The 25,875-nt window shown below is 35.2% G+C and overlaps 1 protein-coding gene across 5 annotated transcripts; it reads left to right on the plus strand.

The window, feature by feature from the left end:
- The first annotated feature begins 1,424 nt into the window (after window positions 1-1,424).
- LOC110094464 (SUPPRESSOR OF ABI3-5) lies at window positions 1,425-23,830 on the plus strand. Of its 5 annotated transcripts, none has more exons than XM_028695399.1 (16): window positions 1,425-1,746; window positions 4,296-4,435; window positions 4,640-4,680; window positions 5,008-5,773; window positions 5,868-5,939; window positions 6,022-6,114; window positions 6,188-6,267; window positions 11,940-12,093; window positions 13,298-13,379; window positions 13,458-13,549; window positions 13,622-13,690; window positions 13,770-13,940; window positions 15,169-15,358; window positions 15,467-16,378; window positions 16,775-16,959; window positions 21,106-23,644. In XM_028695399.1, exons 2-16 carry the CDS (start codon window positions 4,388-4,390, stop codon window positions 21,148-21,150), a joined length of 3,000 nt encoding a protein of 999 aa, XP_028551232.1. In that variant the 5' UTR covers window positions 1,425-1,746; window positions 4,296-4,387; the 3' UTR covers window positions 21,151-23,644. The 5 variants fall into 5 exon arrangements, with proteins under 5 accessions (XP_028551232.1, XP_020675376.1, XP_020675375.1 ...); XM_020819717.2 differs by having other exon boundaries at window positions 1,440-1,746; window positions 5,008-5,770; window positions 11,943-12,093; window positions 23,501-23,830; XM_020819716.2 differs by having other exon boundaries at window positions 1,442-1,746; window positions 5,008-5,770; window positions 23,501-23,830.
- Window positions 23,831-25,875: the final 2,045 nt, after the last annotated feature.

Genomic DNA, 25,875 nt, shown 5'->3' on the forward strand with positions numbered 1-25,875 from the left:
ACTTAAAAAATGATTCATAAATATGCCATAAAACATTTACAAATTAACATTGTTTGTCACCATAAATCTCGAAATCACATAGTAAGAAAGGGAAAACAAATCTCAAATTGTAAATGTTAATCTAAAGGGAAAGCACGAAATAAAATTCAAGGAAAGCACTCATTGAAAATTTAAATTTGCCTTGAGGATTAGGATTCACATTGTCTAATAAAAGCATTTAAAAGAAAATGAAAAAAGATAAAAATAAAATTTGAAACCTCAAATAAAAATAAAAAGTGTAAAAAAAAAGAAAATAAAAAATTTGAATGAAAATTAAGTAAATAATTTTTTGGTAAAATAGAATTTTTTTTTTTACCCTAAACCCTTTGCTCATGCAGTTAGTCTCCTATCGGGGTGAAAACGAGTCGAGTCGAGCTCGAGTTAGGAGGTGTTCGAGCTCGACTCGTGAGTCATACACCGAGCTCGAGTCGAGCTCGAACTCGACTCGCGTTGCATAAACGAGCTTGTCGAGCCGCTCAAATTTGATTTCCTGCCCACCCGGTTTCTTCATTTCCTGCCCGGTTTCTGACAAGCCAGCTTCGCCATTTCTCGCCTTATTTCTGGGCTAGCGAGCCAGCCACACTGCAGACGCCTTGGGGCGCTCGTCTGCATGACTCTCAGTTGTCCGTTACTTTTTCCTATGGATAAAAGATCTCTTGTGTTTTTTGACATCATCTGGCTTGGGAATATATTAAAATATTTAATGTATTTGTTTTTGGGGAATTGTTCTTCTGTAGATGCATCTTTATCTTTATTTTTTTATAAATTAAATACAACCAATTATTTTTAATGATTTAAATGTAATAAAAAATAATAATTATTTAATTTAAAAAATTAAAAATTATTCGAGTCGGCTCGCAAGCTCACGAGCCGATCCTTATCAAGCTCGAACTCGAGCTCTTTTACTAAACGAGCTCGATAAGCTCGGCTCGCGAGCCCATAAACGAGTTGAGCTTGAGCCGGCTCGACTCACTTACACCCCTAGTCTCCTCTCCTACTTGCAGACTCCTCCACTCATAGCTTTCCTTGCTCATGTCCTTGCAACCACAATACTTACTCTCTTGCTTGGCTTGCATCATGCTCTCACTAGCCATCTATTGCTCGATTAACCCAAAAAAGTGGAATATAAAATATATTAAACATTTTATATAATTGTATTATACATGGTTTACAAGGGCGTTTGAGGCCTACGCCTTGAGGTGCGCCTCGATTCGAGGCGCAACTTGGATGCCTCGAGGCTTAAGCCTCACTGATTCATGCAAGGCTTAGACTTTTTTTTTTATTGAGGCGTACGACTTGAGGTGTAACGCCTTGAGGAAGTTTGAGGCGCTATTTCATTTCAATTGTTGTTGTTATTGTTTTTTTAATTCGGTCGAGTTGCACGTATTATATTTAGGGGTACTTAGACAATTGTTCAAGAAGTTCCTTCTCCTCTTTCGGCATCTCTCGGCGAAGGCAATGATTCTTCGCTTTGTGTAAACTACTTCGGCTTCACTTGCTTCAACTTCGCTTCTTTTGTGTCAAGTTGAGTTCTTTGTAGCAAAGGTAACGACCTTTCTTCCCTTTTGAACTTGTGTCAGATTCGACTACTTCGCGAGAAGTAGAGTTTTGAAAGATTTGTTCCAATAAGAGCTCACAACAAATGTAATGATCTTTCAACCTTTCGAGAGTTGCTTTGGCTTCGCTTGTGTCATGTGAACTGTGAAGGTAAGGAGCTTTCTTCCCATTCGACCCATTTCGCCTCCTTTGTGCGAAGTTGAATTTTTATTGTCTTGAACTGTCTGATCAGGAGTACAAATATTATTTCATAGTTTGATTTTAATTCCATTTATGCGTTTCTCAATAGCACTTGCATGTGCCTAGCAATACTGAAACATAGATTCTGCATATCATAGAAGTAGTAGAAAAATGGTATAGAATTATACTTGGATAAATTGCTTTTCCTATTAATTAAATATCAGAAGTTATGCCATTGTTTGTTCAAAACTATGTCGAATAAAAAACTTTGAGAACCTTGTGCAAAGCGGAAGAACCGCCTAAAAATTATAAATAATTGATGTTTTAAACTACATCAAAAGTACAGTTCTTGAAACCAATTCTCTCTTTTTTAAGATGCTAAATTATACTATGATTTGTATTAAACCTTCATTAACATGGAAAATTTGAGATTTTTTGACAAACAATGAGTATTTATTTTGAATCTTATGTTTCAGTAACATTTACTTAATAAGTCATTATGTTCATAATTTTCTTAATAAAATTTTTATGAGTTATTTATAAATTTTTAGTACTTTATTTTACCTTTTTGAGGCTTACGCCTTGGCTCCCTTTGACAAAACGCCTTGATTCTCAATTTCGCCTTTTAAAACCATGGTATTACATATAAAAGAGGTTTCCTTATTTTATGGAGTTATGACAAAACACAACTTGAAAAGATTTAAATCTACCCTAAACTAACTCCATAAAAGAGGGAAGCTAGCTCCTAAGTGAACTCTCGATGCATGCAAATTTAAAATCTTTTTTTGAGTTTTATTGAACTATTGTAATTTGAATGCTATGTTTATTTTTTATTTTTTTATTTTCTACCCTATGATGGAAGGCAACCTATGATCATGAGTAGGTTGTGCTCTGGACATGTTTTACCTTGGGTGTGCTAGCTTCTTTGGTGCCTTGGCTCTTGGGCTGATTTGGTTCCTTGGTTTTGGCTTGGTTGTCTTGGGTTTAGCTGACCCTTTGGTGAGCTGCTGTGTTATTCTACTAAAATCAGCTCATTATGTTGCTATGTAGTTCAACTACCTTTTTAGCTTATAATTGGAGCGGTCCTGGTTCTTCCCCTCTCTGTTTGGCCTTCAGTTTCTCCGCCTGGCTCCTGTTCCCGTGGCTGGCTGTTCTTGTTCTCGTGGCTGTCCGTTCCTGTTTCCCGCATGACCTTTCGGGTGCTGCTCCAGGCAATGCCTTTTGACCTTTTGTCTCCCTTTTTTTGGTTGGTTCGGCTCAAGGTGGTTGGGGCTGTTTGGCTTTCTTTTTTCACCTCTATATATATATATATATGGGTTGTTTTGAAGCATTTAGAGGTTGTTGTTTGTTGATAAAAGTTCTCTAAAAACCTAAGGGTTTCTTCTTGGGAAAGCTTGCGAGCTTCTTTCACTTCTCTTCTCCTCTCTTCGATTTCGTCTTGGGTTTCTTACCTACTCTCCACAAGTTTCCACCCCACTATCTTTCTTCTCAAGCTCTTGAAAGTGTTGTTGGCCGGTTTGGTAGCATTTGCCGGAGGAGTATTGCGGTGGACCCTTGGTTTGCATGTCGTTAAACACTTCTTTTATTTTACCTACTATTTCGTTGCATGTGAGGTGACGACTAGTTGGTTGTTCTGAGTGTAGCTTGTTTTATTTTTAATTTAGTTTCGTTTTTGTCTAACTTTCGTTTTTTTGGAGGTTTGTTGGTGTTGGCTTTCTAAATTTTGAATCGAGAAAAGTTCTACTAGCCATTGTGTTCTCCCTTTTGGTTTTTCTATCTAGTTGTCTACATCAACTCTATTATAAGCTCCGAATAAACTCCATAATTTTTTTTTTTAAATTTTTAAAATTGAAACTAGAAAATTTTCTATAATAAACTCAAATTTCTTTATAAAACTACCATCCTTTGCAGTTTCGTCTAACAATGCAGTTGTCTTGCTTAGTAATCTTTGTTGCTAGGCCTTTATCCCTTTGCTTAATGGCTTCATCTTCACATGCTAGTTTGATCTTTATTTTCAAGTTAGATTTGGTTTTGGGTTATTTATGATTTTGGTCAATGGTTCATCTTCACCTAATGGTTTGATTTTTATTTTCAAGTTAGATTTGTTTTTTGAATTATTTTTGATTTTGATCAACGTTTCATCTTCACCTAATGGCTTGATCTTTATTTTCAAGCTAGATTTGGTTTTTGGCTTATTTATGATTTAGTCAGTGGTCCTTTTTGTAAGCTTAAAAACAAAATTTTCTGCATTATCCTTGTCATTATTATGTGGCGATTATCTAAAATATCCAATATCATTTAAATCTTCTTTTGCCTATTCATAAACTCTAGGTGGAAGTGATTGGTTGCAAAAAATGCTTTGTATTATAAGAATCTTTTACTGGTTGTGTTCTAAACGCCTGAAGATGGGATGTTAATTGGACGTCTTGGTTTGAAGATTCCAATACGTGGTTGGCCACTTTTGAGGGTTGGTTCTCCATTGAAATTTGTTTAACAATCTGTTTGTGCATCAATTACAGGACAGATATGCAAACACCGTGCAACTTATCTGTGTGAGAGGTTATCAAGACCCTTCCAAGTTGCAGGATAGCGGTGGCATAGACTCAAAGAAATGGATCCGGGGCGTTATGTTCTACAACAAGGATGGGATACTAACAGCGTAATTGCAGCTTTCTTCTTTTTTAGTTATGAGGGATGATGTAGAAGATTTAATGGCTCATGTGCTTGCCCTCCATGTTTACTGGCATCGCCTCCTTAAAGAACTATCCTTGGAAGCAGTGCGCCAGTGTTGATATGGAATGGATTTCCCTACTCCTTCCATAATGATTTGTTGCTGACATGACTTATTCTGTTTAATCTACAGGCATTGGAGGGATATGGTGCGGCGCATGAGCCGGATTTCAGGTGAGTCACCTTTGCTGCCTGATGAAGTTTGTAAGAACATGTTAAACTTTAGTTGTATGAACATTTTTTAATGTCTTGACATGTTGCCTCTTATTTACTTTCTCTATGATGGCTATATTAGTTTCCTAATAATTTAAATTTGTTAATCCTTCATAAATTTTTTAGTTATTTCTACTTAGAACTTGTATTGGTTAAATAGAAAATATTGTATAATGTGCTAATCCTTCATATAGGTGATCATTTCTAGAAGTCCATTAATTTTGCTAATTATTTATGCACTCGTTACTTGGCTTTGTTCTTTCCACTTCACTGCACTTAAATTGGCAGGGCTGGTGGATCTGGTGGTAGGAGGGTTCCTGTTGAAAGGTTTTCAAGGGAGTCAATATATTCGCGGAATGCATATTCAGGGGAGATGCTTGATCGAGATATTTATCCATCTGCGCCAGTTTCTGGCATGTGGCCTCAATCCCGAAGGAGAAATTTTGATGATGAAGATAGTCTCAACAAAGATTCTAGAAGACCTACTGCATCATATCATGAGATTGATAACTTCCATGACCCAAAGAAATATCATGAAATTGATTCATTTCATGAAATTGACAGGTTTCATGATAGGTATCGCCCTATGGATAACTATCATGATCCTGATGGTTATCGGGACTATGCGTTTGAAAGGCATGCTAGGTCAGGGACTAGAGACCGTGATGAAATTGGTGACCATTATGATCTTAGGCACCGAGGATCTTATGGAAGTAGAGAAAATAGCAGGGAAAGAGATTATGATACGGGTCGGTATGAATATGAGTCTGATCAAGATAGAGGAAGAAGGGAAAGTAGTTGGCGAAGGCATGATTCTCGCGAACAGGATCGAGAAAAGCGGGGTTTGAGCTGGGAAAGAGGTCAAAGCCCATATGATAGGCACTATGACTCTCGTTCTCGTGGACGAGATGATCGGTCAAGATCAAGATCTCCTAGAGGGCGAAATGGAGGTCGTAGTTATAGAGAGGATATCTATGATGACAGACGGCATGATAGAAATGAGAACCGATGGGACTATGATCATGATGAGAAGCACTTTAATAATTCATCTGTGGTATTATTTTTCTTATCTATTATGTTAATACTGCAGCCTTTTTTATCAATATCTTATAGAGATCGCTAATATTTAGGTAATTTTGAAATTGCAGTCTCCATCAGCAACAGTTGTTGTAAAAGGATTATCTCAGAAGACAACCGAGGAAGACTTGTATCAAATGCTTGTATGTTCTTTTTGCCTATAAAGGATTCCCCCTATTATGCATTCCTTCTACTGCTTTTCAATAAAGTTGTTTTGTTTTATAGGCTGAATGGGGACCCCTTCGTCATGTGCGCGTAATAAAAGAGCGCAATTCTGGTGTTTCCCGTGGCTTCGCTTTTATCGACTTCCCCTCTGTGGTATGAACTGATGCATTAACATTTACTATAGCCACATATCAACTGTATTATTTGCTAAACTAATGCTATGCAGGAAGCTGCTTGTAGCATGATGGATGGTATTGGAGAGAATGGTCTGGCTATTGATGGAAGAAGACTTTTTTTTGAATACAGGTATCCTGTCTGTGTTTATGCAAATTTAATTCTTTGGATGATTTTACATTGGTTAAGGATTGTGTACTTGTGTCTCTAATGCGATCATGTTCATAGAAGGTTAAGTTTGATATAAGTTGAGAATATCTTTCCCTCATATTTCAGATAGAAATATTTTCTCTAATTTTTATGATAAGACTCCATGTAAATTCAGTAAAATGTTTATTAGATATGTTGAACGGAACAAGGCCTTTTGATTATTATTTATAGAGCTGTGTTATTTTTGTTCTAGTCACTGCTAAGCTTAGTATTGCGTGGACATAGCTTACTTGGTATTGAAGTACCTTTTTTGATTCTATAGCCACCCAACTATCTTATTTCCCTTTTGTTCAGATTGCACTTATCTTTCTTTGTTATCGTCTTTATGCTTGATTGAAGGACAATACTTTTATTTCCTTTATGTACTTTTTATGATTACTCTATGATAGGAAGAAAAGAAGGATATAAACATCATTAATAGCCAAATTATGCGTGACAAACAAAGAATATTAAGATGAATGATAAAATTAGGAGGGGTAAATTTAAAATGATTATATTACATAAATAGCATTAGTAGAAAATATAATCATAAGATATAAAATTAGTGCCAAAAAATAGAAATGAAAAATAGTATATTAAAGATAACATGAATTGAAGTTATGCTGAAAAAAGAGAGCACAAAATAGGTTTAAAATCTCATGCAATACTTAATTGAAACAAATGGAGAATAAGGATTTATAAACGTTACCCTCAATAGTTGTAGAAGGATATTCATGTTGATGATGATGATATGATCAGTCTATGATGCTTTTTTCTAACCCACGCTCTGATGGTTTGATTTCAAGACATTTAAAGAAAAGTACAATTCTTTTGCCTAGATTTTCCAAAGCCCGCGGGAATATCACATCCAAAACACCATTGGTTCCCTTGACTGGCTCCTTGATTCTAAATTCTGTCCCACTCGGCAGTTATTTGGAGTTCAGGTGGGTTTACTCGTTATACCCGTGCATCCTGGACTGCTTATGCATCTGGAGGTTTAACGAGTGGAGGTTAATATGATCTTTCATGCCTTTAACAGCATTTTCTGGCCTGGAACCTATAACTTGGAATCCCATTCTACATAAATGAAACTAAGACTTGCTTCATTGATAGCAGTGCTAAAGCTAGCCTGAAGGCAGAATTGACTTGATGCCCATTATTAACCCCAGTCTCTTCTTTGTTTCAACTCTCATTCCTAATTTCAGCCATTATATTTGTAACTCCTGAAGGCAGAATTGACTTGATGCCCATTATTAACCCATAGTCTCTTCTTTGTTTCAATTCTCATTCCTAATTTCAGCCATTATATTTGTTACTTCTCTATGCTAAGCTCCTTACAGTTATTTTTTGTTTAATTTTTTAAGAAAGGTAAATGTAGTCCTAAAAATATTTGGCTAGAAAATTTTAAAAATAATTATTTTTTTATTAATTTTAAATGAGAATTTGACTTTTAACAGGACACAATGAAGAAAAGGATTTATGCAGCCAACCCATATTAGTGTGATAAAAATTTGATGCTGTTGTTATTGTATTCTTTTTTTTTATGTGTATAAACACATAAAAAAAGTCTATAATGAAGCTAGGAAATTGGAGGCTGGCGTTTGTATAGAGAGATGGGATCACAAATCTGAAGGAATGGGGCCGGGGGACAGTCTGCGTCTGGTCTGGACTGCAGTAAGTCAGCAAGATCTGTTGCTGAATCCTGCGGCTGGTGCGGACAGCAAGAATGGCGGCAGCTAGACTCCAAATGGCTGATGCTGGATGGACGGGCAGCAAGAACTGCTGCTGAATTCTTGCGGTAGGTGCAGGACTAGGTAGACATCAAGAAGATAGTAGAAAGAAATGGGGAATGGGGAAAGAAACACAAGGGCCACCACCCGGCTATAGCTAGGATACAGAGGGAAGGAGAGGAACCAGGAAAGACTTAATTTCTGAATACAACAAAAAAAGTACTCACAAGAGAAGGGGTAGATGCCAATTTATAGAACAAAATATCCCATGGACCCATTTTAGGAGGGAACATACTTGCTAACGGCGTATGACGCACCACGGTGCAAAGGTTCCTTTTGAGTCATGGTGCATAGCTCACGGCGCGGCGCGCGTCATTTTGAACGTGACACAAACTATACAATAATAATAAAAATTATGAATGAATATGAAATGTCATTAAACTGAAATAAAAGCTATCATAATGATGAAATACATAAAATAATCATAGTCATGCAGTCATGCATAAGTTCAAGTAAACAACACCTCAAATATCTCATAATTAAAAATATTACAATATTTTTTTTTTCAAAAGATAATGATTTAATAAGAATTTAATCTGCTCTTCTTGGGAATCATCATCAACAAATTTCAAAAAAGCATCATTATCTTCATTAGCATTGTCTTCTATATTATACTCTTCTGCATCACCCTTCTCATTATAGCAACAATGTCATGCCTAGATGAATATTCCTTTTCTTTGCCTTTAGATCTCTCTCGGATGTTGTAGCTTTTATCATAAACACCAGTAGCCTTAGCAACACTTGTCCAAGTTAAATCTTCCTCTCCAGTAATAAAGTCAATTTCTTGATCTGACTCATCATCTAATTTTCTTATTAAGGACTAATTTGCGTCATTTATCTCAATAAAAAAAGGATCAATCACATCACGATAATCGTATCTCCAAATTAAAGCTCTATTGTATTTTACATAAACTAAAATTTTTAAGTTTCCATAATCCAATCTGCTTTTTCGTTTGCTATGAAGCTACAATTAAAACATTATTACATTATTATACTGTGAACATATATTAAAAAGCTTCACATTCTTCGTATAAATACTTGCATGTTCAAAAATACTCAAATTGCATTCGCAGCCAGATGAACTACATATTAGACTAAGGACTTTGATAGCCAAATTTTGTAAATTGGGAGCTCCTTGATCATAAGCCAACCACTAATTAGTTGGAAGAAATGAAATAGTTATTTTTTATTTTTATAAACTTGATAATCAATCTTCATTTTATGCAAATATTGATACATGGAGATCGAGTAGTCCTTTGTCTTACAATAGGAGGAATACCAAATAGTCTTTCACTCATAATGTATAAACTTAATTCATTACTGATTTTATCTTCTCCATCTACATCTTTAGACAATCTTCCAATACATGCATAAAGACCATCAACTATTTTTTTATCCTTGACAATTTTATGATTATTGAAGAAATATTTAGGATTGAAAAAATGTTCTCTGCATGTAGAGGTCGGTGCAATTGTGCTTCCCATCTTCTATCATTAATTTTAAAAATTTGATCATATTTGTCAATGTTACTAAAACTTGCAGTAATTGCCTCTTTTTCTCTACCCATTGCTTCATATATGTAAGCCATTGGGGGCTTCTTCTCTCCATCAACCAATCTAAAAACCTTCAATAAAGGCCTAGTTATTTTTAAGGCATATACAATAGTGTCAAAATGATTGCTGCAAGATTGTCTGTTAAGAATAAAGGCCTAGTTATTTTTAAGGCATACCAAATAGTCTCTTTTACATAGGGACCCAAAATGAACTCTTCACAAGTAAACATTCTTTTCAAGTTCAGTTGTTGATGAAAATATTACTACGTCAAGAAAGCCTTTGCGAACCGAGTCTTAGCGGGTTTAACAAGTGCTATTTGATTTGTGCACCTTCTCATTAAATTAAGTAAGTGATGCCTAGAGTATATAAAACTGTGTACTGCCACCTCTTTTTCAAAGCATCACTTGAGCTTGTGGATTTTGAAAATGTCTTCCATTATTAAATCCAAATAGTGAGCAGCACAAGGAGTCTAATAAATGTGAGGATATTTATCCATCAATAATTTTCCTGTAATATGATTGGAATTTATGTTAGCACAAAAATTTATTCTTCATATTAAATAATGTGGGTTTAGGTTATGACTAACCTGTAAGAACATTTTCAGTTGCATTATCAGTGACAACTTGGACCACATTATGTGGTCAAATAATTTCAATATACTTGCAAAATAGTTCAAACATTTTCACAACTTTCTTGGAAAAATAACTGGCATCCATTGACTCTATAAACGCAGAACCTCTTGGACATTTCACGAGAAAATTTATTAAACTTTTCTCATTCCTTGATGTCCATCCATCCACCTTTAGAGAATAACCATATCGTACAATATTCTTGATGACGTCTAATAGTTCATGTGTATGTCAAATGTATTTCTTCAAACAAGTAACTCATATCTCTTGATAACTAGGAGTTTTCGTTCCAAGTCCAAACTGTTTAACTGCCTCGACCTAGTAGGGAAACTGTCATATCTCATTGCATTAAATGGAATACCAACGTCATACATCCATCTACAGAAACCTTGAATAGCCCTTTCCCTCATTTTCTTTTTAGCGACATCCATCTCTCTGCTAAATTGACATTTTCTCTGCTTCACTACATCTTTAAGATTTGGTGTAAGATAAGTATATAATGGTCCTTTGGGTCTTGATGATTTGAGGATTGATGTTGATGTTGAACTCTGACTAGAAGCGTTTGATTTACTTGTCCTTAACATTTTGGACGGACCAGCGTCTAGAATATCATCATATGCCATGATATCAAAGTCATCTTGGTGCTGCTGCTTCCATCTGATCTCATGTCAAAATTGTATGGTATAGTGTGTGTTTCATGACAATGAGATATGTGTTTTCTCATCGTTCATCATGATTTGGAGCAGTAAACCATACTTACTCTCTTCTTTGGATTTGCTTTAAAACCTATTATATTCTAGAATATAGGCCTCTTGTTAGTTTTATTGATAATCAGGAAAAAAAAAATTCATTCTGATTTCCAGCACATTTGAATCTAGTGTGAGGAATTTGAGTGAGTCATGAGTGGAGTGCATAAGATTGACATTTGCAAAAGATGTTTTAGGCAATAGAGATTGTTTTGAAAAAGGTGAAATGTACAAGAACGCATTGTAGGCTGATTTCTGTTTGAGAATTGTTGAAAAGGAGAACAGTTCCTTGTTTTGCAGTTGTAGCTGGTTTATAAAGTCTTTAGTAATTGTTGAATATAATCCTGCATTGTGATATTGTCAAGTACTTACATTGTTGTTGGAGTAACGGAATTCTGAAGTTAGTAGGTTTCAAAAGTTGCTAGTAATTGTGGGTTTGCACCAGTATGTTGTGCGAAATTGTTGAGCTACTGAAGCTCTTCGATTGTTGGTGCCCGTTGTTTAGTAATTACTAAACAGCAAAGTAAATGATATTTAGAATATGTAAATTGTACATGCACTTATAAGACCTTTATTATTTGGTGTTATTCGGCCATTAATCTAAATCATTTACCTTGGAAGATATTTTCATTTGGAAATTGATTTTTGGAGTGATAAACATGTATTTTATCAACCAATGTAAAGATTGTGAATTTCAGAGTTAGCTATATCAATGTTTACTTTTGTTTTTAACTATTACTGTTAACATGTACTATTAATTTTTTAAGTTTTCCTGTTATTGGTTCTTTTCCGTCTTTGCCATGAACAGCATTCTAATCGCCACCACGTAAGTAAAAGAAAAAAAGAAAGAAAAATGAAGAAAATTTTCAGGATTGTGCTGATGAATTTGTGCTGCAGTAGTAAGCCAACTGGTGGGGCAGGAGTGCCTGTATTACGCCAAGAAGGCTTTGCAAAATCTGGTTATGGATATGGCAGATCTGCTCCTCCATCTGATTGGATATGCGCCATTTGTGGTTGTGTAAATTTTGCACGCCGGACATCTTGTTTTCAGGTTTGTTTTTTTGCATTCAGCATTGTTTTTTTTTTTCTTTTGCTGCTCTATTTTCGGATCTATTCTATCAAAGGTGCCTTGAAATTGTTGTATATATATTTTAACATTTTATTCATATTACCTGCCGACCCCACATAGTGGGATAAAGGCTTGATGTTGTTGTTATTGTTGTTGTTGTAGTATTCATATTACCTGTCTAATTGAATCTCACAATGTATGTAGGAATATTACTAGTGGAAGTCACATGATCAGCAAAGTGTGGAAACAAAATAATTGAAACTTTAATTGTTGGTTTATGTTAGAGACATGGTGTTTCTTGTAAATCTTGTTCCCAATTTATGCTACTCTAGATTTGCAAATTGTTAGAAAGGCATGAAAAATACATTAGTGCTGGGTATATCTTAAAACATTCTACTTATAGGGGGCTCTTTGGTTTGAAGTAAAAGGGTGTAAAATATTCTAAATGTTGGGTTTTAAAAATATTGGTGTTAGATTTGTTTGGTTTGAAATAAAAGGGGTGTGAAGTATTCTACATGTAGAGGGTTTAAAAATATTAGTGTTTGATCTGAAGTAAAAGAAATGCAAAGTAAAAATTTAAATTTTTTGTAATTCAACATCTCGTGGAATGCAAAGTAAAAAAATTAGTGTTTCTTTTTGAAGATTTGTGCAAAGTTTTAAATCTTTGATGATTTGAATGGAAATTGCAAGTTAGTAAGTTACATATCCTTTTGAACATTTGTATAACTATGGAGATTTTTTATTTGGGATAAGATCAAGAGTTTATTCTAATATTTTTATGTTGATGGTGCTGTTCTAAATAATTAAAAAAAACTGATTTTTGTTTTACACAACAGTTATGATCCCAGTAGGATTTGAATTCAAGAAATTTGTAGCGTTTTCTCTATAAGTTTTTTATTGATATGTGAGAATTAAAATATGTGAAGATCCATATATCAGTTGCTTCCTACTCTAACTTGATTGTTATAAATGTTTATTGGAGCCATTATTGAGGCTTTTTGACAATGAATGGTTATACAATATGAACATATTGGGATTCTGCATCATTTTCACAAACATTTTCATTGTAGAAATAGCATTCTATAGGTTTTGTTGTGAGTAGTTTATTTTTGCTTAGAATCGAGATGTTAGGCTTTTGTTTGGTTTTCTTACGTTCTTATCTAATCTTGTATTCTTGTATGAGTAGTGCAATGAGCCTCGTACTGATGATGCTCAGCCAGCTGATATGGCACCTCCAGCAGTATTAGGGAGAAAAGGATCAGATGCTGGTAGTCCTTCGTTTATTTTGCAGTCTATTCTTTATTACAAATTAACTCTTCATTGGGTAATCTGGAATCTGTTTGCAGGCCCAACTCATGTATTAGTTGTCCGTGGATTAGATGATAACGCTGATGAAGAGATGCTTCGCTATGAGTTTTCTAAGCATGCTCCCATAAAGGTATTATTTGTGTAATGAGTAAGCTAATGTTTTTCTGCTACGTTTTGGCTCTTACTTTTTTATTATCATTAGGATCTGCGCCTTGTTCGGGACAAATTTACCCATGTCTCCAGAGGGTTTGCATTTTTGCATTTTCATTCGGTAATGTTGTTCTTACGGTGTAGATACTATTGCCTTGACATCAAAACCATTGGCATTCTTACTTTGTCATCTGTGGCAGGTGGAGGATGCAACAAAAGCTCTAGAAGCAACTAATGGAACAACTCTTGAAAAGAATGGACAAATATTACGTGTAGCATATGCAAAAAGCATACATGGTCCTTCATCCGGTGCTCCACAATCTAGCAGTCTAGCCGCAGCTGCAATTGAGGCGGCAACATTTGCTCAACAGGTTGTTTTAATGTTTTAACCTTTCAGGTTTTTAATTTATAAGCGCTTGTATTTATTAGTGCTAACTGATAGTGATCTGATGATGTAGTACTTCAGATTTGGAAGTGCTATTATGTTTGAATAAGTTACATATGTTAAGCTGGGTACTGCTGTTCATGGATTTTTTTTTTATAAGTTTTTTACGCTTGTTCTATTGGTTAACCAGTATTTGTTTTCATCCCATTTGCTTCACCTTTGAAATTTCTATATAATTTTAAATCTAAAAAGATTCTTATTAAAAACTTTGGGCCTATTTTGCATCTTTTTTTATTTCTACCTTTTTGTTTTTAATTTTTAAAAAATGGACAAAGCATGTTTGATTAGCATTTTGTAAGTATTTTTTTGGTTTATAAAAATAAAAAAAATTTATTTTTAAAATGCCCAAAAAAAGTCTTAGGTGCTTTCATTTTTTGAACAACTATTCACTCGACCTCACATGGTATGACTGCCAAACAAGTTCCCTTTGGTAGCCAAACTGGAGACCTGGCGAAACGCCCCCTCCAAAAAAATATAATTAAAACGTGAAAACACCTAAGTTCTGCCTACCTTTAGATTTGCTTTGATTAAGCCATATTTATTTCAATGCAAGTAGATTTATTTCTATTAACTTATTTTATTTTCTCCTTTATTCATGTCCTGCTTGACTGTTAGATTCCATTGGATTAAGCCATATTTATTTCATTGCAAGTTGTTTTAATTCTATAAACTTCTTTGATTGTCCTGTAATCATCCCTCGGAAAAAATCGTAATCATAGCTTGAATTTAGTTTTCCATGTTGTAATCATCTTCATTGATATTCTTTCTTTTGAATATTCAAAAGTTACCTTGATATTTTTTCTCTGCTTCATCTTCATACTTAAAAGAGTTCAAGTACGTTCTAAATTGTGGGCGTTTGCACTTCCGCACACAAATGTGTTTTTTTTCTTTGGGTTGGGGGTGTAAAAACTTGCTAATTTGTTTCATTTTCAAGTTCTTATATTAGCATCCCAGGTATTGCTCTTCAGACGAGTAATGCATGCATTTTCAGTTTTAGTCATCAGGCCATGATCCTATTTGAACGGGCCTATGTTTTTGTGAAGAAGTTGAACTTTGGTGTATGCATTTTTATTGTTCGAGAGGCATAGGTCCTGTTTTTTTCGTGCTAAACCATTTTTTGAGTGGTACTAACTGGTTTTGCTTTCATCTTTCAGTATGATGCTGTTGGTTGGGCTCCTAAAGAATACAATCCTGATGATAAACAACCCACTGCTTTGTCGGAGCAAAATGGAAGTACCGAAGCTCAAGTGGGTTCTTCGGCTCCCCAAGCTGGGTTTGTTTGGGATGAAAAGTCTGGATACTACTATGATGCGTCGTCTGGTTTTTATTATGATGGAAATACTGGTTAGTTTTATTTTAGATCCTTAAACTAATTGTCCCTCCATCTTTATCTTTTAAAATAAACTAATCCTTTTTTCCTCTTTTATTTATCTAATATATTTATTTACACAGGCCTTTATTACGATGGTAATAATGGAATTTGGTATTCCTATGATCATCAAAGTCAGCAGTATGTTCCTTATGCTAACCAAGGTGATAATAAGACTTCTGGAGAATCAACATCTGAAGGTGCAAAGGCATCCAATAGCACCAATATTAAGAAAGTTGTGATATCAGCTCCTGCATCTACTATTAAATCAAACGAGAGTACCTCTTTGCCTGATGCTGTGCATGCTGCTGCTTCAGCTGCTCTTGCTGCAGAGAAGAAAGAGAAAGAAAAGCAAAAAGAAATTAAACTGGCATCTAAAAACAGTCTTCTTGCTAGCAAAAAGAAGATGAATAACGTTCTTGCTATATGGAAACAGAGAAATAGTGAGGGACAAGCTGCTCGAGTTGTTCTTGAAGACAATGAACAGCCTGGGCTAACAGAGGATAAACAGAGTAGTTCTTACAGTGGCAAAAACAAGTTGAAAATAAATGCTACATCTACAAAAGAGGCTTCCAGCATCTCAAGTTTTTCTATGGATTCTCAGGTCAAGCCAAGGCCTGTTAATAACAGTTCTGGTGGAACAATAATGGGTGTTATCAGAGGTTCTGGGAGAGGTGTGATAAGAGCAGACACAACATTTTCAGGATCCTCAGGTTTGGGTGCTGCTACTATTTCTCCAACTTCCTCTACTGAGAGGATTCCTTTGGGAAATACTGAGGTCGCATCAACTGTTACACCTTTCAAGACAGATGCCTCTGCACTAAATTCAAGCACACCCACACCCGTGGTAGCAGGGAGTGGCAAAAGAAGATTTTCGGAGACTCCTATGCAAGCTAATCTTCCTCAAACAGCTTACAGAGACCGGGCAGCTGAGAGGAGAAGCCGATATGGATCATCTTTTGTTGATGATTTATCTGATGACCTTGGGGATTCGAGTAAGGGTTAACAATCTTCATTATGCTTAAAAAAATCTTTTAACTATCACTGTGCGTCACAAGATTAAAATATCTCAATGAAATAAGAAAAATGACTGTGGACATAGTCTGCATTGACTGGCTGTGAATATCGTCATGTATTAGTGTTTATAAAGTATTGTTGTTGCTTTGAGCTTATCAGATAGGGATGCATGGATGAGGTAGAGATACATTAAGTTAATGCTGAATTGTTAGATTTGTTTCTTCTGTTGGAAATCCATCTTTTATTCATGAATTTTATTGCTCACGTACTTTATAGTAAGAAACATCTGGGCTAACGCCAAATTCACTGGTTGATAGCTTAACGGATTTGTTAGATTTGTAATAACTTTGTGAGAAATTCATTTGTTTGTCAAGATTGTGAACATCCATCTCGGAAAGGCCGTTTGTCGGACATGGGAGCAATGCCTTTCCCCCCAGGAGTGGGTGGAGGGCGGCCTGCTGATCTACCAAGCTATGAAGTTATTACTGCTGATCGCAGCATTGATGAGAACAATGTTGGAAATCGGATGCTCCGCAGTATGGGCTGGCAGGAAGGATTGGTACTTTCTATACCTGCTCATATGTAGTAGATGTGATTGTAATTAGTGATTCCTGTTATGTTTTCATTTTTTGATTGTTTGTTAGAATTAGGGGAAATGTAGGTAAGAAACAATGTGGTTGTGTTTTTCTTTGTTAGGATTGGTGCAACCTTTAGTGCATATTTTAAATCCTTCATCGCCATATTTTTCAATGTAAAGTGAATGCATTTGTCTTTTTAACTTTTATGGGCTCAATAGGTTTCTTGTAGATTAAAAATATATTTTAAATGCATCTTAATTTATTTTTCAGTTATCTTGTATGTAAATTTGAAATGATCACTTTTGCAGGGTTTTTAATGTGCTGTTAGAGTTTAAAAATAATAACAAGTTATAACTGCATTCCATTCAACCAAATGAAGGGATTGTATTTGTTTTTAAAATATGTCGTCAAACTTCAAGAAACCAAATGATTACTTGTCATTAATTTATGTTAAAGAGGGCACTGTGAAAGTTTACTTTGCATCTACTCAAACAATTGAATTGGTTCCTTACAGCGTTATATGACACTTTAGGCTGTATATCCAAAGTAAATAAATTGGAATGAATTTTTATGCATATCCAAACTCATATTTAGAATAGCGCAAATGGTTTTGATCTCCTATGATGAACTATTAGTGATGTGGAACACGTTATGCTATACCCCAGAGGCACGACACCTTTTGCTTGCTGCTCCACTACTATATTATAGTTGTATTCTTTTTATAGTTACAATAGTATATTTCCCTTTGTTTTGCCTGTGTAGCTTGATATAGTATTGATATGGTAGCTTAAAAGGCATACAAGACACATAGGAACTTTTTACACTGAAATATACCCTGCGGTTTTTATCTCCCTGAATTACTGTTATGCTATTTTCTTCGCTTTCTTCCTTGTCATTATTACATCAGTTTTGGTATTAGAGCTAAATTGAGTATGGGACAATGGTCGAAGGAAGTTCATGAAGGGCTCTCGACGGTGATCGAAGCTTGGATGCCCTGTGGGCTGCTCATTCTAGCATCACTCGGCAACTTGATGGTTGATAACTGTATTCTTTAGTTTCTCTACCAAGACGTGAAATGACATGGCGACAGCCAAGTTAGTGATAAGCACAAACCTTGTTGTTCAAACTCATCCACCAACAACCGCACTAGTAGATTGTCCACCTCAGGTATTAGGTCGTTTACTTAGAAGACCTTCAATCTTTGTATGGAGACCTCTGATTCTGAAGGAAATATTGAAGTTCGCTATCGGCAAGACCTTGCTGATTCGACAGATGATGAACCAATTCGCTATTATGAAGCTCCTTGTAGACGGGGGAGACACAATAGGGATCAATGTGAATTTAGAGTCAAATTAGATATCCATTTTTTTATTGTAGGCTGCATATAGAGAATTATCTGGACTGGGAACGAGCGATTGAAACGTTTTTTGAATACTTGGAGTTCAATCCCGAAAAATAGGTGAAGTATGTTAAAGGGGGAGCAGGATCTTTGTGGTATCAACTCTTACAGTTCAGGGACAGGGAAGGTAAGGGATCAGTGCTGAATTGGTACCGAATGAAACAATTTCTTAGGGGTCATTTCTTACCATTTGATTATGAACAAATGCTATATTAGAAATATCAACAGTGCTTGCAAGGGCAGTAGACTATGAGTGAGTACGCTGAGGAATTTTATAGGTTGAGTGCTAGAATCAACTTGAATGAATCTGAAAATTAGTTAGTAGCTAGGTACATTGGTGGGCTGAAGGAATCCATACAAGACAAGTTAGAGCTTAATTAGGTGTGGTCATTATCTCAAGTCCTCAATTTCTCCTTGAAATCTAAAACACAACTCCACCGTCACTCTCATAACTACTCATCTCCTCGACAATTGCATGAAACCACTTTTGAGGCACATAAAAGTAATTCACCCACTGCCAAATCTCAACCTACTCCATATCATCCTCCCCAAGTTGCAACTAAAAATAGGCCACCAGTGAAGGACAACCCTTATCGTAAACCGACCACCTTAAAGGGTTTCAGATGTTCTTAGTCTGGACACAAATCAAACATGTGCTCATGGCGACAACAACTTCAATTACTTGAAGGTGGCCCTGACGAAGAGGAAGAAACCAATACAGGTGAGAAGGTAGAAGAGTTACATGTTGATGAACGAGAATACTTTGCTTGTGTAATAGAGAAACTTATGTTGGCTCCCTGTCAACCTGCTATTTCACAACGTAACTCCTTATTTTGAACTCAGTGCACTTTGTGATATGTTGATTGATAGTGGATCTACGAAATATAATATCCCGGGTTGATGTACAAGCTCTACAACTCAAGACCGCTAAAAACATCCATCCATATAAAATTAGTTGGGTAAAAAGAGTCACGGAGATTGTGGTGGCCAACATGTGCAGTGTCACGTTCTCAATCGACAAGCATTATATATGCAAATTTCTTTGTGATGTTATGGACATGGATTTTGCCACTTAATTCTCGGTCGACCTTGGTAGTTGATACGGGAGCCGTTCATGATGGCCAAACCAATTTCTATTCCTTCGAATGGAAAGATAAACAACTACGTTTTCTTTCTCATTCAGCAAAGCCAACTACTAAAGGGGAGTCTTCGGCTGTCTATATCATCTTAGGTCGATCTTTAATTTGTTTGGCGCTATACCACTTCCTTGTTAGCTTTAGTGGATCTCTGATAGCCTTGAAACAACCCAAAACACAACTATACCCAAGGAAGTTCAACAATTAATAGCTGCATTTGCCGACATCGCACCTCAAAACTTACCTTCCCAGTTATCGTCACTTTGAACTTTACAACACCAAATTGAGTTCATGCCGGGTGCCACACTACCTAATTTTTTTACCTCACTACTGAATAAGTCCCAAAGAGCACTCTATTTTGCAGAAAATGCTTGAGGAAATATTGCAGAAAATAGTTAATCCAACTAAGCTTGAGTCTGTATGCAGTGCTAGGTCTCATAGTTCACAAGAAAGATAGACAATGGCGAATGTGCATTGATAGTAGGAAAATTAACAAAATAATCGTGGAATATAGATTCCCCATTCCAAGGGTTAGTGACCTATTGGACAAACGTAATGAAGATGCTATCTTTTCTAAATTGGATTTAAGGAGTGGTTATTCACATACATACAGGAGACGTGTGCAAAACGACTTTTAAAACACGAGAATGCGTATATGAGTGGAAGGTCATGCCCTTTGGGCTATGCAATGCTCCGTGAACTTTAATGTGCTTGATGAATGAAGTGTTGAAACCTTTTTGGGAAAATTTTTTGTGTCGTATATTTTGATGACATTCTCGTGTATAGCCACTCTTTAGTGACCATTTATCTCACTTATCTTCCATTTTCGAAAACCTTCATCAAAATTAGTTGTACCTCCACTTAATGATGTGTGATTTGCCACAACTTGAGTGCACTCCTTGGGCTTTATTCTCTCCAAGAATGGGGTAGAAATGGATCCCCCAAATTCTCATCCATCACAAATTGGCCGACACCATGTTCTCTTCTAAAAATTCGCAGCTTCCATGGCTTGGCCAATTTTTATAGGAGATTTATCAAGGGATTAAGCATTTTCTTGGCACCAATTACAGATTACTTAAAATCTACATAATTCAACTGCACATCAACTTAACAAAAGAGCCTCAAATCCATCAAAATTGCTCTCAGCTTAGCTCCCATATTGGTCCTTCCAAACTTTGAGAAACCTTTCGTTGTGGAAACGAATGCTTCATTAAAGGGCACAGGAGAAATTCTTTCCCAACATGATAGACCAGTTGAATTCTTAAGTGAAAAACTCAGCTCGACAAGACAAAATCAGTCCGTCTACGAGCAAGAGCTATATGTTGTAGTATGAGCATTGAAACAGTGGGAGCATTACCTCCTCCACCAGGATTTTGTTTTATGCAGCGAAAATCAAGCACTCCAATATATCAACAACCAAAAGAACATAAATCGAATGCATGCTAGGTGGGTTATATTCTTACAGAAGTTTAGTTTTGTCAAACAAAACTGAGTGGATGATGCACTTAGCAGGAGATCTTCCCTACGAACCCAGTTACAAATTGAGATCATGGGGCTACAGGAAATGACAAAACTTTGTTGTTCTAATGTAGATTTTGCTGAACCATGGAAGGAATGTTGTGCTGGACGCCCAATAGGCGACTTCACGGTACGCCATGGATTTTTATTCAAGTTGAATTGTCTTTGTATTCTAGCAATCTTGGCGTCAACAACTCATTAAAGAAATTCATAGTGGAGGGCTCGCAGCTCATGTTGACATAGACAAAACCTTGCAGCAACAACAACATCAATTTTTTCTGGCCTTATATGCAACGGGATGTGGCTCAATTGGTGGAACTTTGTTCCGTATGCCAAATGTATAGAGGGAGGTGCTCAAAGCATCAGTTTGTATATATGCCTTTGGCAGTTCCGGACTCTATTTAGGAGTATCTAAGTCTCGACTTTGTTATGAGGTTACCGCGAACTAAACATGGTGTTGATTCTATTATGGTTGTGCTGGACAAGTTCTCTAAAATAGCACACTTCATCCCTTGCAAAAAGACCTTTGATGCACTAAATGTTGCTCGCCTCTTTTTCCAAGAAATTGTTTGATTGCTTGGTTTGCCTTTTAGCCTCACATTTGATCGTGATGTTAAGTTCATTAGCCATTTTTGAAGAGAATTGTGAAAATGTTTGAAATTGATTTAAAACTAAGTTTTGCATATCACCCTCAATCGGATGGACAAACTGAAGTCGTGAACCGTACCCTTGGGAGCATGCTTCTTTGTCTTGTTCAACAACATCCAAATCAATGGGAAGAACTACTTAGTCAAGCTGAATTTGCATTCAACTCAATGCCCAACAGATCGACGGGTCAATGTACATTTAGTATGATTTATACTAAAATGCCCAACCATTTACTTGATATTGCAGTTTTGCCTAAGTGCCACTGCACTTCTGCAACTAAATTTGTGGATGGATTTACAACTATATGCTTAAAGAGGTTCAAACTAAGCTACAAACTGCCAATGAAAAATACAAACAGCAAATTGATAGTCATCCAAGGTTCAAAGTATTCCAACCCGGAGATCTTGTCATGATATGGATATGCAAGGAAAGGTTTCCGGCAGCACATACTCCAAGTTAAGCCCAAGGAAACTTGATCTGCTCCATGTTAAACATAAAATTATGTTATTGATCTCCCCGCCGATGTCCATACTTCATCAACCTTCAATATTAGAGATATATCTAATTATTATCCTCCAGTTGATTCCAGCACTGCCACCACTTCGACAGAGGCGAACTCTTCAAGAGAGGGAGAGAGCTGATGTGGAAACCTTATGCTATACACCCTAGGGACACCACACCTTTTGCTTGCTGCTCCACTACTCTGTTATAGTTGTATTCTCTTTATAGTTACAATAGTACATTTCCCTTTGTTTTGCTTGTGTAGATTGATATAGTATTGATATATACTAGCTTAAAAGGCATGCAGGACACATGGGAACTTTTTACACTGAAATATACCCAGCGGTTTTTATCTCCCTGAATTACTATTCTGCTAATTTTCTTCCTTGTCATTGTTACATCAATTAGCTATCTTTTATATTGTTGCTTTTGAACTTCTAATTTACCACAGAAATTGATTACTTAAATAAATCATTGGGAAAATATGGAAAATTGATTATCTCAGTTTCGCAATAATGTAGATCAAGATTAACTCTTGACTTCGATTTTGGAGGGTCGATGCTCAAAATATTATTATAAAGAGAAATGCAAGTTTCCAGATAAGTAGAGATGCAACGAGGATTAATAATACCTGCAAATCACATTGCATTATTCAGCATTCATAAAAAGCATGCAAAATCATGGTACAAGTAAAAAAAGATCGGTTAGTCTAAACATGTTTCTATCTTGCTGGTTTTCTCTTCTCTGCAATCTCTCGTGATATTATGAACTCTGTTTTCTAGAAGTGATGCTTTTTTTACGTATCAATTGATTTATTCTCATGGGATTTCGAGAATGCATGGGCATTAGGGTTGATTGGTTTCTTGTTTAAGGGAAGGGAATGATTGGATTGGGGTATTGGGTGGCATTTTAGAGGATAGACTTGCAAATGTGAACCTAGTTGAAAGAGGGACAGGGTACCCCGCCTATATAGGCCAACTTCAAAAGCCCACTGTGGCTCGGCGGTTGTGAAACAGAATCCTGACACTTTTTATTTAATGTGGATGACCAAACATCTTAACTGGTTTCGGCTTCGTTTGGGACGGCTTTCTTACTGCTTCTTAAAACAGTTTTGTGTTACAAAAATTAAAATTTTTGTATTAATAAGCTGCTTTAAAAAGCAGTAAAAAGCTGTCCCAAACAAAACCTTCATCTATGATGTCCAGTAGATGAGTTAATGCTGATTCTGATGCTTTATTTAAATGGTCCAGGATACTAACATTTATTTTTCTTATTTAGTGAACTATTCTTCTTGTTTGGTTTTTAAATGAAAACATCTAGGGACTCGGAAAAGATGGTAGTGGTATCAAAGAGCCTGTTCAGGCCAGAGCTGTTGACGATAGAGCTGGATTGGGGAGCCAGCAGAGGAAAGTTGTGGATAATGCCTTGGAGGCTCAGCCTGGGGACAGCTACAAGACCATTATTCAGAAGAAGGCCATTGCAAGATTCCGAGAGATGTCTTAGAGATGAATCTCTGGTATTTCTCTTTGTTAAACTGTAGCTTTATGTTTGTATCTTTGGATCTTCTTCTCAGACAATCTATTTTGTTTGGAAATAAATCATATGTTGTGCAATTCTATTTGTTTATATGCAGTCCCTCCCTTTGGTTTTTAAGCATCTTCAGCATTAGATTCATGTGGCTATTTATTTAATGAATTTTCATAGTATCTCATCTTTAAATACGCTTTCAGGAGTACTGCAAAGCTAGAACGGAAATTGAAGGATTTGCATTTTTGTGATTAGGAGGAAGTTAGCTATTTTTTAAATACTAATTGCTGTGATTAGTTTTTGTTCAAATGATGATGAAGTTTGGGCTGTATCCCAGTTTAAGATTCTCTCTTTTTATTTTTGTGTTAGTGAATTTATGGAGCCTAAGAGATTTCTTTCTTAAACTTCCATGAAAATGTTTCGTTATAAGTTGTGAAGGGTGTTCGCTTGTGTCTAATGTGGAGCATGTCTGCCAGTTTTCTTAAGAACAAGAGTTTACTTTTTCAATGAAAATTTATGATTTATTTGTTAGATGCGATGAGTTTAGTGTCTCCTCGCACAAAGAAATTCAAAATGCAAAATTTCTAATTCATTGGATGCTTAAATATCTGTATGCACTGCAAAATCCTTTGACTCGTGGCGGTTTTCTTTTCCTTTTTTATTAACCCTAGATATGGTACTATGGCTAATATCAAAACAGGTTCTTATTGTTACAATGCTTCCTAATTATTACGTGCGGAGTCTGGACGGGGATAATTGTTGGAATTTATTGCGTACTTTTTAATACAAAGTAAATATCCAGCAAATACTCAGTTGTGAGTATTACTGAATATCATGTGAGTGTTTGTTGAGAATTTTATGAGTACTTGTTGATTTATTGTGTATTTACTGAGTATTTATAGTATTTGTTGAGTAATTATAAATATTCAATAAATACGCAGCAATTCGAATGGTTATTCTTGTCCGGATTTCACACGGAATAATTTCTCTCCTTACCCCTCGAAAATAAGCCAACCTGCAGCTAAAACAGTCTGGGGCATAGTCATCGGTTTGATGATGGATGGAAAAATTTTATTTGTATGATAATAATTTTTGAAACTTCGTTATGAAAAAAATTTGTGGGTGTTGTGAGCTTAAAAAATAATATGATTTGATTTAAGATTAATTTAATGCAAACTCTTTGTACGTTGCACTAATTCAAAGGATTTATAAGTTCATTCTCTTATAAAATTCAACAAAATATCCTCACATAATTTTTCAAGTAGTTTTAGATGTCACATTACATATCTATGAATTATTTGATTGCAAGTATTAGGAAGATATATATATATATATATATAATACAATATAGTAATTTTCTCTATATAAAATTACTTCTTATTTATTTAGATTAATTAACATATCACACTATTCAATATCTAACTAACTTAATTCCATATTTATCTAATTAAATTTCAATTAATTTTTAATTTATCAATTAAGATCATAATCATTAATTAACTACTTTGCGCAATTAATTAATGTATTAAAATCAAAAAAAGAAAGATGGTTGGCTGAGAATTAAGAGGCTATAAATATTTATTCTTTTACTAGAGTAAAAGAATTTTTCATATTATTAAAAATTTAGTTACAATAAATTTCATTCTCCTAGTAAGGCTAGTATACCTAGATAAATATCAGTCTAAATATTTTTATTTTTATTAAATTCTACATATATATTAATGACTTTTTAACTATTTAATAAATTTAGGCACAAGTCTGATATTTGTTCAACCTAATTTATTTTTTCATCATCATCAACTTAATGACTATTTTATAAAATTTATCTTTTAAGGCTCCATGATATCAACTTGATGACTGTTGAGATATTTCTTCCCTACATTCTTTTCTATAATAAATCTTCAAGATATTAGTTTATCAATATTGATTCATAATTATTTAATTGCATATCCTCCTATATTTAATTTTATTCCAATAATTGCTAATTCTAATATCCTCTACATATTTTCTCTATCTTTTTAATTTTTCACTTATTAATCAAAACATCTCACTTCAAATATCTTTGAAAATATCATCATAATCAATACCCCAAAATATATGAATTCAATGACTATAACTTTTGACATAAATCTTTCTTCTTTAACAAACACAAATCAATTATGCAGTAC

This window comes from Dendrobium catenatum, unplaced genomic scaffold, assembly GCF_001605985.2.
Source record: "Dendrobium catenatum unplaced genomic scaffold, ASM160598v2 fragScaff_scaffold_629, whole genome shotgun sequence".
NCBI lineage: Eukaryota > Viridiplantae > Streptophyta > Magnoliopsida > Asparagales > Orchidaceae > Dendrobium > Dendrobium catenatum.

Excerpts from the sequence above, each read along its gene's own strand:
- LOC110094464 (XM_020819714.2), top strand. The coding sequence starts at position 4,388 with ATGGATCCGGGGCGTTATGTTCTACAACAAGGATGGGATACTAACAGC. Across the intron at positions 5,774-5,867 it reads ACTTTAATAATTCATCTGTG|TCTCCATCAGCAACAGTTGT; the intron begins GTATTATTTTTC and ends TTGAAATTGCAG. Across the intron at positions 16,960-23,500 it reads TGGGCTGGCAGGAAGGATTG|GGACTCGGAAAAGATGGTAG; the intron begins GTACTTTCTATA and ends GAAAACATCTAG.